This window comes from Rana temporaria, chromosome 1 (assembly GCF_905171775.1).
Source record: "Rana temporaria chromosome 1, aRanTem1.1, whole genome shotgun sequence".
Classification (NCBI taxonomy): Eukaryota; Metazoa; Chordata; class Amphibia; order Anura; family Ranidae; genus Rana; species Rana temporaria.
This window is the reverse complement of record NC_053489.1, coordinates 295,947,126-295,966,235: the sequence shown is the minus strand read 5'-3', so window position 1 is coordinate 295,966,235 and position 19,110 is coordinate 295,947,126. Positions and strand designations below refer to the sequence as shown.

General features: G+C 46.8%; 1 protein-coding gene across 1 annotated transcript in view; it reads right to left on the bottom strand.

Annotated features, from left to right (window-relative positions):
• The window catches only part of KDM4C (lysine demethylase 4C), a 705,949-nt gene that overhangs the window by 38,244 nt on the left and 648,595 nt on the right, over positions 1–19,110 (bottom strand). The window contains exon 20 of the mRNA XM_040357651.1: positions 15,457–15,576. Coding sequence (XP_040213585.1) covers positions 15,457–15,576 — 120 coding nt within the window. The remainder of the gene's footprint in view (positions 1–15,456; positions 15,577–19,110) is intronic.

The following is a 19,110-nucleotide window of genomic DNA, read 5'->3' as shown; positions in this document are numbered from 1 at the left end:
GGGAAGACTTGAAAGATCTATTTCCCTTATCTGCAGTCCCGGGAGTATGAAATAGTTTTTTATGAGCTGAGGAGGCCTACCTTTATGACTTCCCTTTCCTAGATTGTGGCAGGCAGATACTCTTCCCTGAGACACCTTTAATGATGTCATCCAGAGTAGCCCCAAACATGCAATCACCTTAAAAGGGCAGATCGATGAGAGCTTAGGCTTTGTCTGCCGACCAGTTGTTAAGCTGCAGCACACGTCTAATCACTACCGCTAAAACGAAGAGCTTGGACAGCATGGGAGCCACATCCAAAGATGCATCACATACAAACTGTAGCCCCTGGACCAACTGGTCCGCCAGATCTACATAAGCAAAGGAAACCTGCTCAAACCCTGGCGCAAAAGTCTGAGACGCCAGGGTTGAGGCCAGGACCAGTTGCAATGCCAAACCTGCCATAGTAAGCATGCTGCGCCACAGACACCACTTTCCTATCAGTTGAGTTTTTAAAAGGACGGGGAATCCTCTACTAGGATCATGGTTGCTTTATTCGACCTGGAAACAGGAAGGTCCACCACCGGTGGACTGGTCCACTTTAACCACTTCAATACCAGGTACTTACATCCCCTTTCTGCCCAAGCCAATTTTCAGCGCTGTCGTTGTTTAAATGACAATTGCGCAGTCATGCTACACTGCACCCAAACAGAATTTTTATCACTTTGTTCCCACAAATAGAGATTTCTTTTGGTGGCATTTGATCATGGTTTTTATTTTTTGCTAAATAAAAAAAAAAAAGACCAAAAAATTAGATTTTTCATTACAGCTTACTTGTAAAATCCTTTTCTTTGAGTACATCACGGGACACAGAGTCTTTAATCATTACTATCTGGGTTATATTTCACCTTCAGGTGCTGGACACTGGTGTAATCAATTAGAACAGGAAGTTCCCTCTCTATATAACCCCTCCCATACTGGGAGCACATCAGTTTTTGTCGCAAAGCAATAAGTGTCCCAATATCCCCAAACAAGAGGGGTGGGGACTCTGTGTCCCGTTATGTACTCAAAGAAAAGGATTTTACAGGTAAGCTGTAATAAAAAATCCTATTTTCTTTATTGTACATCACGGGACACAGAGTCTTTAATCATTACTATCTGGGACGTCCTAAAGCAATGCCTACTGAGGGGAGGGAGACACCAACAATGCAGACTGCCATCAGACATGAGGACCTCCAATGCTGCCTGCAGCATATTGTGCCGTCTTATGTTCACTCGATAGGATTTAGTGACCGTAAGCACAAACGACCAAGTTGCGGCCTGGCAAATCTGAGTCATAAAGGCTTGGTAATGCACCCCGCATGAAGTGCTTACTATCCTGGTGGGGTGCACCCCAACAGAAACAGAGGGAAGCCCTCTCTTTAACCATAAGCCTGAATAATAACCTGATGAATCAACATTTGACAATAGTTGATTTAGACGCTGCCTGCCCCTTGCTGGGGCCTCCTGGTAGCGCAACAACTGCAGTCTCCTGTATCTGAGCAGCCGCTTCATATAGTGTACGAGGGGTCAAGACCTAACGAGAGAGCGTGTAGCCATTTTAATAGCCAATCTGAACACTGCCTGCCCACATCTAGGGTCTTCTGGCAGCAAAACAAAACGTTAGGTTTCTATATCTGAAAACCTTCAGATAGATTGTTAACTGCTCGCATCTCTATTGAAAGAAAAACAATAACCTTCCTTCCGCGGACCAAGGTTTTGAAAAAAGGAAGGCAAGAATATCTTGGATTCAAAAGAACACTAGATTCTTCCAGTAACTACGGTTGGGTGAGGATTTAACATCACCCTTCTTGTGAAAATAATTAAGTATGGCTCTATACAAAGAAAGTTGCCAATACTTTCTTGCAGATGGAACCTGCAACCAAGAACACCAATTCCCTCTTTAGAAGAATGAAGGGAGTATGGTGCATCAGCCCAAGTTGCTGACCCTGTAAGCTGACACAACTAGATCCAATCTTCCGAGCCGAAGGGCGACCTAACTGACGGATTCATACACATCACCCCTTGTATAACGGCCCAGATCAAGAGTGTGACACAAGCGACCCTTTAAAATATTGACAAGGCCGAGATCGGATCCTTGATGGAACTTAAGGCTAGCTCGATCTCCTTTCCAATATAGGAAGGCAAGAATCTTACCCAAGACATACTACCAATGATGCCACCCCTTGGTTTCACACCAGGAACATGGGCCTTCCAGATCCTAGGATATCTGGTCCTGGAAGCCAGCTCTACTGTATGATTTAAGGTAATTGCCGCTGATTCTGAAAACCCCGATCCTCAAGAATGCGGGCTATAACAGCCAGACAATTAATACCCCTGTATGCAAGACAGGATGTAACCCTGCAAAGCAGGCCTGGACAAGTCGTAAGGAGCCCTGGTTCCTCTACGATCACCTCTGCTGTCCCTGCACAGTCAGGTCGCATGGGCTATGCCGGAGCAATTAGGTCAGCTTCCGCTCTTCTGATGTAGCATGGAAGCCACGAAAGTTGAGGCCCTGGGGGGAGAAAACACATAAACCAGCGACGACTGGTCCCCCAGGATCACCAACACATCTGTTCCGCATGCGGGTGGATCCTTTGTCCTTGACACAAAGTTGTTCAATTTCTTGCTGGACGTCAACACCCCTTATGTACAGGGTACCGTTTCTGTGACATTTGGTCAGAAACAAGTTGGGGTGTAGAGGTTAATCCCTCGGACATAATCGCAGACGGCTCTAGCGAATCGCCTGCCAATCTAGTATTCCATGAAATGACGATTGTCAATAGGCAAGGCACAAGCTTCTCCCTGGTAAATAAAGCAAACCACCAGAGAGGCATTGTCAGATTGTATTCAGACAGAGCAACCCTGTAACTAACGTTCAGGCCCTTAAGCCAGATGCTCCATCTGTAGCTCTAGAAGGCTGACAGCTAAAGCTCCCTTGGAGCATGACCACCTTCCCTGTGCCGTGGTCTCTTCCAGGCCTGGATTATATCCCTAGAGGCCAGCCCTCGCAACCTGCTCCCAGGTAACGGGTATGAAGGATCTTCCCTTCTGTCAATCATTCAGTTAAAAACCATCAACTGAAATTCCAGCATATCCCTGGGACCAGACTCCTATGATAATGCTAGGTTAGGATCCACTTGTTCCAGGCCGACCGAACAATGTTTATATCAGCTTTGAATAAAACTGAGCATAGGGAACTGTCTCCGAATAAAGCCAGCATATTCCCACTAGACTGGGATCCTAACCCAGGAGTTCCAGATATTTAACCATGCTGGACTCCAAGGCCCAGCCATGCTACTGACTGATCTGTCATTAGGAGTTTGCTTCGGTATGCCATTACTGCTATACCCTGGGCCTTTAGCTAGAGGCGGGCCCTAGCAGCCTCGTAAATAAACACACCTGCAAATGGCTCCTCATATGTGCATGTGGCCAGCTTTTAAAGGCCATATGCCTCTATGGAAGCGTGTGTACATGGAAACATGAAATCATACAAATATGTTTTCGACAAAAACATAAAAGGGGGCGTGCTGCATACATATAGCATGTGAGCTATGAATAAGCATCTTGCAAACAAGAATGCGCTATGAACGAGTTATACAGCATTGTGCAACATGTACCCCTGCAGACACATATTCCTATGCAAGGCCAAGTAATCCTGTATAATTAAGGAAACCTAATTATCATGCCTCATAACGCAAAATGTAGGCAAACATGCATCCTTATGCAATTCAGCAATTTTCATGCGATCCAACATCTATGCATCTTAAGCACTCCTGTGCGGACAAGTACCCTTGTGTGACCAAGGATTCTTGTATGATCGAACACCCCTGTGCGATCCAGCATTCTTATGCAATTAAGCATTTTAATGCGATTTTTAGCATTTCTGCGGCTCTCTGTGTGACCAAACATGCCTGAGTAATCCAGGACTCGGGTGATCAGATAACCATGTGTGATCCCACATCTTTATGCACTCCAGCATCTTTTTAATGCGATTTTAGGCATTCCTGTGGTAACAAGCCTCCCTGTGTGACCAAAATATCCTTGGGTAATCAAGGACTCGGGTTATCAAGTAACCATGTGTGATCCCGCATCCTTATGCACTTAAGCATCTTTATGCGATCTTAGACATTCCTGTGGAAACAAGCCTCTCTGTGTGACCAAATATCCTTGGGTAATCAAGGACTTGAGTTATCAGGTAACCATGTGTGATCCCGCATCTTTATGCCCTTGAGCATTTTTATGCGATTTTAGGCATCCCTGTGGAAACAAGCCTCTCCGTGTGAACCAATATCCTTGGATAATCAAAGACTTGAGTTATCAGGTAACCATGTGAGATCCCGCATCTTTATGCACTTTAAGCATTTTTAGGCACTTTGCTGTGATTAAACACCCTTATGTAACCATGTAACATCATACAAACAAAAAAACATGTATATGTATGTGATCAACAATAAAACATGCTTTGTTACCTGTTTTTACCCCACATGCATTTTGAACATTCCAAACTCATGTATATCATGCAAACATGCGGACTGGTAAAGAGGCAGTTATGCTCTGCAGATATGCGACTCTGCAAACCTGCAACATTAGCCATGTGCACAGCAGCAACTGTGCACCCCCCCCCGTTGTGCATTCGGTTAGCCTGAAGCCAACACCAGGATGAGGACCTTATAGAGACAGAGGCTTTGGCCGTCTAGGCTGAGGGAATTTATATGCTGCTTGAATCTCTGAAAAGACTGCATCTGCAACCAGAGCTTGTGGGGCTTCTGATAGATTTCCCCTCAATAGGCCGACACCTGCTATATGTTCTCTGACAGTGAACCTTCATCCTCAGGTCTTTCAATCCCCTGGTTTGAGGATTTAAAGCAGGGAAAGGGACACACACGTTTTCTGCTTGTGAGGCTGTGAATATAGCAGTTAACCTCTTATAGACCCATAGATGCAATGCAACAAAACATATGCAGAGAGACTTCACTGTTGGGGGAGGCTACAACGCCTGACAGGGCTGATCGCTCATTGTGTGAGCTTTCTCCTAAGCCAAAAGCAGAGGAACTTAACCCTGGTGCATCAACAGCTGAACTTAGTCTAGCCAATAATGCCTGCTACTCTGCACAGCCAGATGCGGAGTAGGTGTCTTAGATGAATCTGTATCCAACATCCACAAGGTGTTTACGTGCCCAAGCTACTGTGCCCCCCTGGCTTTACCGAGGTCTGATGTCTGGGCCTATCGAAGGGGCCGCCCTGCGTCTGCCACATCGGCCCCCTGCCCACAAAGCACACACGCGCGCGTAGGGAATGGTGGAGGCGGGGGGAAAGGGGGATCCCCCAAGGAGCGCCGTGGACCCGGACTACGAGGGACCCCCCCCCATCATGGCAGAGCCTGAAGTGGAGGAAGTAAGCCGCACCATAGATCAGCTAACCTTGAGCTTCCGTTCCTGGAAAGCATGGTAAGTGAAACACCAGGCATGCCCTTTTTACTGCCTTTAGTAGTGGAAAACAGATAAGACATGCAGCTAGCTACTCATGGCCCTCTCCAGGGGAGACATATGGGTACTACAGCCATCCTGTCTTAACAGACATAGTGGCTCTTTGCTCAGGCACACCTGCATTATAGGCAAGACCCAATAGCCCCCACAGGAGAGGACTAGGACCAGTTAGGGGAGGTATATGGGTGCCAGAGCCATCCTGTCTTCAAAGACATAGTGGTTAAGTTGCCCATGCATAGCAACATTATACAGGCTACCCCATAGACCCCTAAAAAATGGAAGACCTACTGTCGAACCAAGTTCTGTAGGTACTTCCGCTTACCTCTCCACGCCGCAGGGCGTTACCTATGCAAGAGGCCCAACCTTCACCCTTCACCGTGGGTTTTGTCAGAGACCTTCAGGAACCGGGGTCCATGGACAGGAACACCACTCCCCTGGACCTATATAGCACTCTGGCATCAGAAAACTTTTAGCCGTGGAATTGACTAAAGTACTGGAGCCCAGGGTCCAGCTCTCCAAGGAGAAGCATTATAGGCCAAACCTTGTTCTTCTTTCCGAGGCCCGGGTACCGTCACCTTGGCTATGAAGCACTTTCGGACGGATCCGGATTCTATGGAGGCTTTTTAAATCCAGGAAGGATCCCTCCAGTGGAGCTCCTCAGAGCACATGTTCACTCGTGACCAACACCTTAGACACTGGTGAAAAAACTGATGTGCTCCCAGTATGGGAGGGGTTATATAGGGAGGGAACTTCCTGTTCTAATTCATTACACCAGTGTCCAGCACCTGAAGGTGGAATATAACCCAGATAGTAATGATTAAAGACTCTGTGTCCCGTGATGTACGATTTTTTTTTGTTTGTTATACAATGTCATTAAAACGTTTTCTCCTTCACTGATGGCCACTGATAAGGTGGTACTGATGGGCACTGGCAGGAATTGCTGATGTGCACTGATTGGCCGCTGCCTGGTTGTCTAGGGTGGCATACTTGGTGGTCCAGTGTGGTGGCCATCCCTGACGGTCCTGGCAGAATCCTGGTGGTCCTGGGCGGGCATTCGTGGGGGACTGCACTGATAAACAATCAGCACAGACCCCCGTCAGGAGAGCAGCAGATCGCCTCTCCTCTACTCACACCTGTCAACTTAGCTGCACGAGACACCTTGTGTGTACCAAAAGGGACAGCCACGTCCGTGACCACATTAGCCACATCCTCCATTTTTAAAGTATCAAGCATGGCAGTAACAAGTGCATCCACTGCTGCAACTGCAGAGGAGTCATCCTTACTATGGGATGGATCAGGGAGTGTGGTATCCCACTGGAAGGGCCACGTCCACAGCGGACTCAGAATCAAATAAGACAGAATGAGCAGAAGGTAGAGGACGCTTCCAGCTAGGCCTTTGCCCACACGGCACTTCCACCGAGGATACCAAGGACTCTACGACTGCCGTCAATGCCTTAATGGGGAGCTGTGGTTTCCCAGGAACCTGGTGCCTCCATGAGGGGGTCAGTGGGGTAGATGCGACCCTGAGGCTCTATAGGATAAGGGAGACTCCGCAGCAACTAAACCTTTTTGGTACTGCTATGGAACCCCCACACTCAAGGCACTTGCTAGCAGAGAGAGAGAGAGAGACCCTCAAGGACTCACCACTGCCAGCAAGAGAAGCACAGTATGTTCAGACCCAGCAGCTCGCCATGTGTGCTACTGTGCTAGCAGTCCCTATATCCGGGAGAAGAAAAGGGGAGGGCCTGGGAATCCAAGGCACCACTGCGCAGTTCCGCCCATCGCCTGCGTCATGCCTCACCAAGGGAAAATGGCCACCATGATGTAACGAACCACACAAACATGGAGACCAAACCAAGGGAAAATGGCCACTGAACGCTGCTAAATGCTGGCAGACTGTCACATAGGAGTCTCCACTGCGCCCTCTGCACTGAACCTCCACCAGATCCCAGGTACTGCACCCCATACCTGCTAAGGCAGTGCATTTACCACCACATGAGCACCCTCCACTGAGAACATCCATTGAGGCTATGTCGTGGCCGACCTAGCGTGTAGCTGTGGTCTGCACATGCTCACTGGCCGGATTGGGGGGACCAGTGGATCTAGATTATCCAGCCCGGCAACAGATTGTAGATCTCCCAGGAGAGCAAAGTGCAAAAAGATGCATAGAAGGAGAGAAAAGCAAAAATGGCTAGGACCTAAAGATCCCAACAGGGAGCCTAGGTCTTTACTGACAGCATGCTTTGACTAAGCATTTGCACAGCTTTCAGCAAGCTTTGTTGGAGCTTTTAAAGTACCATTTGACTGCATGTTGTAAATGTTGGTTATTTTAGGATTTTTATGTGATTGGCTTGCCCTTTTTTTCAGGTTTCTGCACTGAGCTCTAGTAAATTATCAGGCATTCTGTGCTCTCACTTTTTGTTTAATGTAGTGAGACAGAACTTTAGCAGATGGGCATCATGACCTATTAATACAGAGGTCTACTTTGAAACTATAATTACTAATAACCCTGGGTAGTATGGACAGGGTGTATGGATACACATCTGTATAAATTATCCCTGCTGTAGTTTCATCACAGAGAACATACGACCTATAAATGAATCAATGCAGGTCACGCTGTCTTACGCCATATCCGGTCCTCTGGTTGTCCCCTGTGGATGGTGGAGTGCACGCCATCCACGGAGTTGGTAGGAAACCTGATCCAGCTGATCCATTGTGACAAGCCAGCAGCCCCAGTGTCGGGTAGGCACCCACAAATGTAAGGAGCCATTTGGCTAAATCTTTTTAAACACATATTTGAACAGTATTATGCTATGAATGTCCTATATTTTTTGCATATTTCCCATCTGCAACTCTGAGGAGGAGGGTACGGTACATATCTCCAAGCTATACATTTATGTGAGCAGGCGCTATCCTGTCAAGGCGACATTTGAATTTCTTTCTAATCAAAGAAGTCAAATACATCTGGTAAGCAGATCTTATCGTTTACTTTTGGGTGTCATTTATCTGGTAAAAGGACTTATCTCATCATTTGTTTTAATCACCACACCTTTGCAATCAATATTCTGTCACTGGACTTTTTTGCAAAACCTTTTTCGTTTGGGACTAAGTTTTTTTTTATATTTACACATGTCCTTTCAAACAGGACTTTTTTCATCTAAGATTTATTGATCCAAACGTCAATGTGTTTACAATATAGTCAAGCACTATTTCACTATTATAGGGTGTAGTAAGAATGCACAACAGTTTCTACACAGCGCCCCCTATAATTACTATAATTGCCATTGGGAGTGTAACTTTAAGGGGATCAGCAGTTTTTTAATTGCAATTTGTTAAACATTCTTATATTCAGGTTTTGCGTGGAGTCATTTTGCATTCATAATAAATACATGGCAGCAATGTTCCAAATATAGAAATCTTTTCCAAATAAACAGATGGATCACTGCACATGCTTGTAAGGATATTGGCCCAGGTACAATCCATTAAAAAAGTATGCAAAATATTAAGCAGACAGTAGGTGCACTCAGTGGGACTTACAGCAATAGGAGTTTTCCAATGTTTAAATTTTTTTTTTTTTTTAACATTTTTGCAGAGCACAGCCCACCATTGCCAAGAGAAATACTATACTATACTATACTATCATTTCTATTAGGAGATATCTGCGAGTAGTTTTAGTTACTTTTTTAAAAATAGGCTTTTTTGTACTCACCGTAAAATCCTTTTCTCTGTCGTGCCATGGACGGACACAGCCTCTTAATTCTTGACAAGCGGGTTATGTTCCCTGTTTACAGGCGCGGACTAGGCAGAAACATGTTAGAAATTCATATACATGTCATTTAAAAACAGAGTTGAAAAGCCCCGCCCAGGGGGCGGTCCCTCCGGACATAACCCACCTCCCGGCAGCATACAGACTCCGTTCGTAACAAGCAGTACCAACCTAAAAGGAGGGGTGGAGGCTGTGTCCGTCCATGGATGACAGAGAAAATGTTTTTACGGTGAGTACAAAAAATCCTATTTTCTCTGATCGCAGTGTCAAAAAAATGAGGGGTGGGAACAGTATTGGTAAAAAACACACAACTTCACCCCAAACAGGCAGAGCTCCTCAACGGAGGAGATGCAACTTTAAACAGCCGCCTGCAAAACCTTGCGGCCGAAAGAAGCATTTGAAGATGCACTCACATCGACCTTGTAAAATTTGGAAAAAGTGTGAACGGACGACCAAGTCGCTGCTTTACACACCTGTGAGACAGACGCCTGATCGGAAAGCCCAGGAAGCCCAATCGCCCTGGTCGAAAGTGCCATGACCGGAAAGGGGGCCGCCCACCCCCTAAGAGCATAGGCCTGTATGACAATCTGTCTGATCCACCAAGAAATTGGTGGCTGACGAGACCGCCAGGCCCTTTTGTGGACCGGATACTGACACAAAAAATGAGTCAGACCTCCTAAAAGGAGACGTAGCTGACAGGTACACCCGCAGAGCGCGTACCAACGTCTAAGGCATGAAGTGCAACCTCCTTAGCATGCGCCGGCCGAGGACACAAGGATGGAAGCACAATGTCCCCGTTAAGGTGAAAAGACTAAGTCACCTTTGGAAGAAAGGAAGGTCGCGGGCATAACACCGCCTAATCCTTATGGAGGACTAAGTATGGCGACTTGCAGGACAAGGCCGCCAACTCAGAAACCCTTCTATCAGACGTAATGGCCACCAAAAAGGCCACCTTCTGAGAAAGCGTCGAGAGGAATCTCTCTGATGTCCATGAAGGGAGGTTTCTGAAGAACCGAGAGCACCAGATTCATAACCCATGGGGGGGGGGGGGGAAGTATATGACGAACCCCGTGCACAAAGGTACCCACCAGAGAATGGCCCGCCAAAGGCCGCTGAAAGAACACAGTCAAGGCTGAAATCTGACCCTTAACGGTGCTTAAGGCAAGCTTCTGATCCACACTGCGCTGTAAAAACAGCAGGATCCTGGACACCGAAAAGGTCCGTGGACCACAGCCCATCTCTTCGCACATAGAGATGTAGGCCTTCCAGCTGCGATGGTAAATCTTCCTAGAAGAAGACTTCCGTGCCCTCAACGTAGTTGGAATGACAGAGTCGGAAAGACCTCGATCCCTTAGAACCTGGCTTTCAATAGCCATTCCGTTAAAGCCAGCGACTGTAAAACAGGATGGAGTATGGGACCTTGAGACAGAAGGTCCTCCCGCTTTGGTAGCCGCCAAGGCGCATCCGCCACTAGGCGCACGAGATTGGCGTACCAAGCACGCCAGGGCCAATCTGGGGTGCTTAGAATCATCGGGATCCCCTCGGCCTCTACTCTGCGGAGCAGCCGAGGAAGCAACTTCAATGGGGGAAAGGAATAAATGAATCGATACTGACCCCACGGGGCTACCAATGCATCTGGCGCGTCCGCCCAGGGATCCCTGGACCTGGCCACAAACCTTGACACCTTGCGGTTGAGACGAGAGGCCAGGAGAACCACATCCGGTGTTCCCCATCTCCTGCAAAGGAGTTGAAACACCCCCGGATGCAATGACCATTCTCCCTGGTCCAGCATCTGGCGACTCAGCTAGTCTTCTCCACGCCTGGAATGTAGACAGCCGACAGAGCCGGCATGCTTCTTTCCACCCACCTTAGGATGTGAGCGACCTCGGACGCTGCAGCCGAGCTCAGAGTTCCCTCCTGATGGTTGATATAAGCCACCGCCGTGGAGTTGTCTGACTGGATCCTGAGGGATAGCCCGATTGCTCGAAGTTCCAAGACATTGATCGGACCCCCCAGCCCGTGAGGCTGACGTCCGTCGTAACCACCGTCCACTGAAAGGGGAGAAAGGACTACCCTGACCAAAGAGCCGGGGATCTCAGCCACCAATTCAGAGAGGCCCTGACCAGGTGGCTGACCTGAATCTGAAGATCCAGCGACAATGGAGATCTGTTCCACTTGGACAGGATCTCCCCCTGTAGTACTCGAGTGTGGAACTGGGCATATGGTACAGCCTCGAACGAGGCCACTATGAGGCCCAGAACTTGCATGCAAAAGCGGAGAGACGACCATTTGCGGGAAGCCAACACTCTCACTGCAGAATCAACCCCAGATATTCCAAACGCTGAGTCGGAATCAGGACCGACCTCTGAACCTTCACCACCCACCCAAATTCTTGGAGGGTCCGGCTGGTAATAGACACGTCATCCTTTAATTCTGAGCCAGAAGCTGCTCTCAGAAGAAGATTGTCTAGGTAGCCCACGATGGCAAAGCCTCGCTGTCTCAGCAAAGCTTGGATCGGTGTGAGCACCTTGGTAAAAACTCTTGGTGCGGACGCCAGGCCAAAAGGGAGGACCACAAACTGATAGTGGTCCTCCCCGATCACAAAACGCAGAAACCTCTGGTGCCTTGCACACATTGGGAAATGCAAGTATGCATCCTTGATGTCCAAGGATGCCAAAAGGTCCCCCGGGTAAAGCGCAGCTACCACTGAGCGAATGGATTGCATACCAAACTTCCTTACTTTCGCAAAGGCATTCAGAGCCTTGACGTCCAGGATCGGACAGACCCCATCCTTCTTCGGGACCACAAACAGATTCAAATAAAATCCCTGAAACCTCTCGTCCTGCGGAACGGTAAAGTCACACCGCAGCTTAGCAAGTCCTTTACTGCCCCTAACAGGGCAGCCTGACAAGCCGGTAGGAGAGGGAGACCTGAGGAAAAGACCACCTTGCAGACTCATTGATCAGAGAGCAGAGAAGTCCACCGAGTCGCGAACCTACAAATCTGTTCCCCCACCCATGAGTCAGGCGGGGGCAGGCCTTCATGCAGTAGCGGGCTTGGGTGCCGGCTTGTTCAGCTTACGTACCCAGGGACGTTTCTGTCCCCCAGCTGAGCCCTTGGCGGCCTGGGAGGGTTTACCCGCGGGCCCTGACTGACGAAAATACTGCTTCTGTGTGGGAAAGGAAGGACCCGGCTAACGGCGGGGTTCCTTCCCCTTAGAGGACTGAGGGAGGAGAGTGCTCTTCCCTCCCGTGACATCCATGATGTCGTCCAGTGAAGACCCAAAAAGCCTCCCACCTTTGAAGGGTAAATCCGCCAGGGCTTTTTTAGAGACCTGGTCCGCAGACCAGCATCTCAGCCAAAGCAGGCGGCGTAAAACCACCGCCGAAACAGAAGCCCTGGATATCAAGGGTGCTGCATCTAGTGAAGCATCACAGACATAGACAAGGCCCTGGACCATTTGGTCAGCCAGTCTAATAACTTTGGATGGGAGTTGGTGCTCCTCCGCAGTCTGGCGCAAAACCTTTGCCAATTTCAGTGAGTGTCTGAGACACCAGGGTAGTGGCCACAGTAGGCCGCAAGGCAGACCCCAGCATGGTACACATGGAGCGGGTCAGTGCTTCGGATCTCCTATCAGTCTGATCCTTAAAAGCAGGGGTTCCCTCTACAGGAAGAGTGGTTACCTTATTTAACCGGGCAACCGGAGGGTCCACCACCGGAGGAGAAGTCCAATATTTTTTTTAAGGTTTTCCTCAAAGGGGTACTGAACCGCCAGGGTGTGAGGGACTACAAAAGCCTTCTGCAGCTTTTCCCATTCCGCATCAATGAATTTATCAAAGGAGGGCACATAAGGAAAAACCTTAACAGAGCAGTCTGATTTGTGTGATCCAAAAGAGACCGAGCCCTCAAAGGATACCTCAGCTGCACTATCCAGCTTAACCACTTGCCGTCGCCGCACCGTCATAATACGTCCACAAGGTGGCTCTCCTAGGCGAGATCACGTATTATGACGTCCTGCCTTTTAGCCGCCACTAGGGGCGCGCGCCCCCCGCTCGCCCCCGACTCCCGTGCGTGTGCCCGGCGGGCGCGATCGCCGCCGGGCACACGCGATCGCTCGGTACAGAGCGGGGAACGGGAGCTGTGTGTGTAAACACACAGCTCTCGTTCCTGTCAGCAGGGTAAATGCTGATTTTCTGTTCATACAATGTATGAACAGAAGATCAGTGTTTCCCCTAGTGAGGCCACCCCCCCCCCCCACAGTAAGAACACACCCAGGCATACTTAACCCCTTCCCCACCCCCTAGTGTTAACCCCTTCACTGCCAGTGGCATTTTTATAGTAATCTAATGCATTTTTATAGCACTGATCGCTATAAAAATGCCAATGGTCCCAAAAATGTGTCAAAAATGTCCGAAGTGTCCGCCATAATGTCGCAATACCGAAAAAAAAATCGCTGATCGCCGCCATTACTAGTAAAAAAAATATTAATAAAAATGCCATAAAAATACCCCCTATTTTGTAAACGCTATAACTTTTGCGCAAACCAATCAATAAACGCTTATTGCGATTTTTTTTTACGAAAAATATGTAGAAGAATACGTATCGGCCTAAACTGAGGAAAAAAAATGTTTTTTTATATATTTTTGGGGGATATTTATTACAGCAAAAAGTAAAAAATATTCATTTTTTTCAAAATTGTCGTTCTATTTTTGTTTATAGCGCAAAAAATAAAAAACGCAGAGGTGATCAAATACCACCAAAAGAAAGCTCTATTTGTGGGAAAAAAAGGACGCCAATTTTGTTTGGGAGCCACGTCGCACGACCGCGCAATTGTCTGTTAAAGCGACGCAGTCCCGAATCGCAAAAAGTACTCTGGTCTTTGGGCAGCAATATGGTCCGGGGGGTAAGTGGTTAAGGGAGTCCCTTACAGCATTGATAAGCTCCCTGACAAGTGCCTTATCATGCCCCGACCCAGTTAAAGTGTCTTCCTCACAAGGAAGGTCCTGGCCCACGTCTTCAGATAAAACAGAACCAGGCACCTGAGCCGCAGCCGGGTCCTGGTCTGAATCTGAGCATTCCCTAGGGGATAGCGGAGGGAGGGGGCACTTATTACCCCCCTTACCTTTGCATGCCCGCCAAAGCTATCGTAAGAACAGGTGCAGAAGAACCAGCTGCCGCCTCTGTCATTTTGGGGAAGAAGGACCAGATACTGACTCCATTATAAGGAAAACTCCCAGGGCCCAGTTCAGACCTGAACAAAAACCCACCACTCCTGCTGCGCTGACCGGGGGGGGGGTTATCCAGGGGACTCACCACATCTGAGGAGACTGCTCAGCGCCGCTGCCCATTTCCAGTGAGGAGAAAGCTGTGAGGTGTTGCTGTGGTGAGCTGCGTGAGGAGAACGGCGCAGCGCAGCGCGCCATAGGGATCAGCAATAGAGGCGGAGGACTCAGGCAAGAGGGAGGGACTGTACTTACCCGTCCACGCGATGACTTAACTGACGCATTCCAGAAAGGCGTACAACCGCAATGGAGGTAGCCGTCGGCCCAGTCCACTGTGAGTGAGGCAACACCACAGCCCAGTCATGTGCGGACCTCGGAGAAAAGCTCACTGGCCACCCCAGGAGTCATAGGGCATGTTGTGGACAAAAATAAAATAAAAACTAATTCCTCAGGGCGCTGGGCCCAAAGGGAGCCATAAGTCCTTCTCCTTTGCTAGGCAGAACGAAACTGAGGCTGCATGCTGCAGGGAGGTGGGTTATGTCCGGAGGGACCGCCCCCTGGGCAGGGCTGTTCAAATCTGTTTTTAAATGACATGTATATGAATATAAAACATGTTTCTGCCTAGTCCTCTCCTGTAAACAGGGAACATAACCCACTTGTCAAGAATTAAGAGGCTGTGTCCGTCCATGGACGATCAGAGAAATATAATTTTTATGCACTTATTTTTGGCGCAGTCATACCTGGGGGTAGGCGGTGGGTGGGGTTGTGGGAATTTATATCTGTATTGAGAGAGGCAGGCTCTGCAAAAATGTTGACTTTAAATTGCACTGGAAAATTTCTCCTGTTGCAAGTCCCGTAAAACTTCTGCCTGCTTCATATTTGGAAATCTATTTCTTAAATAGTTAGGCAGACCGAGGGCTCCTTGAAGATGTCTTTTTTATGTGTTTATATGTACATACTCACCCGATACATAAACAATATGTTATGTCCAAGATATTTTGCTCCATAAAGTAAGCCATCAGGCCATTTGACTTGCACATTCTCTCCCTCTGCAGGTGGCCCTAATTTAAGGCAGTCTCTGTTCTGTAAAACAAAAAAAGTGAACTTGTTAATATACAAAATTCAGGAATACTATAATACTGCACATAGGGGTAATCCTATTTAGAGGGTACTGCAGGTTTGCTACATGGGTTGTACTTAATTTCCTAAAATGTAGCACAGCATTGTCCACAAATGCTCCTTTTATGTCAATACAAGTGTATGGCCAGAAAACTATTAACAGACCTTTATACAGAAACAAATACTGTGTTGGTGTATAACACGCACAGGCGTATAACACGCACCTACATTTTAAGAGGGAAGTTTCAGGGAAAAAAAACGTATTTTTTTAAATAAACAACTTTGAATTAAAATAAGGGTCAGTGCCCATCAATGCAGCCTGTTTAGTGCTTTTCTGCAGCCTCAATGCAGCCTGATCAATGCCCATCTGCCGCATATCTCAACAATGCAGCCTGATCAATGGCCATCTCATCAATGCAGCCTTATCAATGCCCATCTTAATAATGCAGCCTGATCACTGCCCCTTTTTAGTCTCAATGTTCATCTGCAACCTCACCATCAATGCAGCCTGGACAGTGCAGTAAATCACAGAGCCGTCATTTACTGTTCGGCTCTCACTCAGCAGTCACACACACACAGTCCCGCCTCTGCCATCAGACCAGCTCCTGTGATAGACAGAACACTGGTCCAGTGGTGGAGGCAGGACAGTGTGTGTGACGTGAGAGCCGAACAAGAGATGACAGCTCGTGAATTCCAGCTGTTCGGTTCTCACTCAGCAGTCACACACACGCAGTCCCGCCTCCGCCATCGGCATTGGACCAGCTCCTGTGATAGACAGAACACTTTTCCAATGGCAGTGGCGGAGGCGGGACTGTGTGTGTGTGACGTGAGAGCCGAGTGAGATCCGAACAGGAGATGACAGTTTGTGAAATCCGGCCGAGTCTGTCCCTTCCATGGTACACTATGTATTGTATTGTCTGGCAGATATATAGCAACCAGATTAAGCACCAACAAATCTGCTTACTGTATGAATTATGACCATAACTATTTCTTAGCAGGACAGTCCAAACGTTCAAAATACATACAACATTTTTATGTTGTATGTGGCGGCGCTCTGACGTCACCGCGTTACACATGTGAGGACCCGGAAGTCTCGGGCACACGCTTCACCATACAGACCGGCCGGCTGTTTTTATGCTTCTATTTATACAGATTGATGTAAGTGCGCAATCTTCCTTTTATTGATTAAACCGTTGATACAGTGATACGCTATGAGCTTCTTTTGATTCTTTTTGCATACTCCGGAACTCTGCATCGGTTTGCTTATTGGCTTTTATTGCTGTGGCGCTGACTGAGGGTGGATGGATGCTCAAACCCATTTCTGCTGAAGAATAAAAGGCTTTATTTTTATTGCTGTTTTATACTGTCCTTCTGGTAAGAGTCAGTGTTACCCGTGGGTGGTGGTCTCCCGTCTGTCATCATTCACCATACTGTGGATTTGTCTAAGTCACACTTGGGATTCATCGCCTCTTTCACTATTTGGGACTGTTACATTTTTATTTTTATTTTCATTTTTATATTTCATTTATATTATTTTTTTTTTCCTTACATGTCATGTAATGGACTGTTTCTGCATATTTTTCTTATACAGATTTATTTTGATTAATAAGTGTACTGAATAATATCCACACTGATCCTCTAAAATAAGGATCTTTTTATATGTCACAAGTGATTTACCCCCCCTTTTTTCCCTCAGAAGGGGTTTGGTTCACACTACACAGGTTTTCACATTTTGTTTAATAAGCGCGACTCCTTTTTTCTATATGTTTGTTTGATGTTGTATGACATCTTTGAGACGCAGCTGGTGCACAATTATTGATAATTTGGTATGCGCAATATTTTTCCTGTTTTGCTATTTAACCACTTCAGCCCCAAAAGGTTTTACCCCCTTCCTGACCAAAGCACTTCTTGCGATACGGCACTGTGTCACTTTAACTGACAATTGCGCGGCCAAGCAACATTGTACCCAAACGAAATTGGTGTCCTTTTTTCCCCCACAAATAGAGCTTTTTATTTTGGTGGTATTTGTGCGCTATAAACAAAAAAAAAAGAGTGAAAATTTGGAAAAATAAAAAAATATTTTTTACTTTTTGCTATAATATATACCCCCTATTAAAAAAAATAGGTTCTGTTTAGGTCAATATGCTTTTTTCTACATTATTTTTTTTACAAAAAATAAGAAATCGCAAAAAGTGTATATTGATTGGTTTGCACAAAAGTTATAAATGGTCAAAATTAAAATTATTATTTTAATTTTGTACAGACACAGGATGTATTGCTACACTTAGCAAGATCCCTAAGAGATTGGAATAAGAATACAATATAAAATATTTAACTTTTAATTGTGATAGCCATGCTGTATGATTACAATGAATTATATGGATAATAAGACATGTGCATTCGTTTTCGTCCGAATGCATTTTCGTCCGAATTTCAGGTATTTTTTTTATCGTTTTAACAAACGATAACGAAAGCACAGAAAACGAAAACCGAAAGATCCGACATAAACAAATGCTTTATTTTCGTTGAAAAGATTCGACATAGAGAGACATGAAGATTCGACATAGAGAGATATAAATGAAGAGTCAAAGGGCCAGATTCACAAAGAGATACGACGGTGTATCTCCTGATACACCGTCGTATCTCTGAGTTCTGCCGGTCGTATCTATGCGACTGATTCGTAGAATCAGTTACGCATAGATATCCTTAAGATCCGACAGGTGTAACTGTGTTACACCGTCGGATCTTAGGCTGCAATTCCAGGCCGGCCGCTAGGTGGCGTTTCGGTTTATTTACGCAACAAATATGCAAATGAGGAGGTACGCTGATTCAGAAACGAACGACCGCCTAGCGCTTTTTTTTCCGTCGTTTGCTTTCGGCTTTTTCCGGCGTATAGTTACCCCTGGGTCTATGAGGCGCAACCAATGTTAAGTATGGCCGTCGTTCCCGCGCCGAGTTTTGAATTTTTACGTCGTTTACGTAAGTCGATTCACAAAAGAGCTGGATGCAAGTTACGCTCACGCCAAAACCAATGACGTCCTAGCGACGTCATTTGCACCAATGCACGCTGGGAAATTTAGCCGGCGGCGCATGCGCAGTTCAATTGGCGCGGGGGACGCGCCTGTTTTAAATACTACACTCCCCCTAGCCGCGGAATTTGAATTCCGCCGGGGGATTTACGATACGCCGCCGCAAGTTTTGAGGTAAGTGCTTTGTGAATTAACCACTTGCCTCAAAAACTTGCGGCGGCGGATCTTAAATCAGATCTGCTAACCTATGTGAATATGGCCCAAAATGTTTATTTTTATTTTTTTTAAAGATTCTATTGAATCTTCTTTTTTATTTTATTTTTAGAACATTCGACAGACACCATAAGCCTTCAATGACAGATTCGACCTTAAAGGGTCACTAAAGGAATTTTTTTTTTTATCTAAATAGCTTCCTTTACCTTACTGCAGTACTGGTTTCATGTCCTCATTGTTTGTTTTTGCTTTGAAG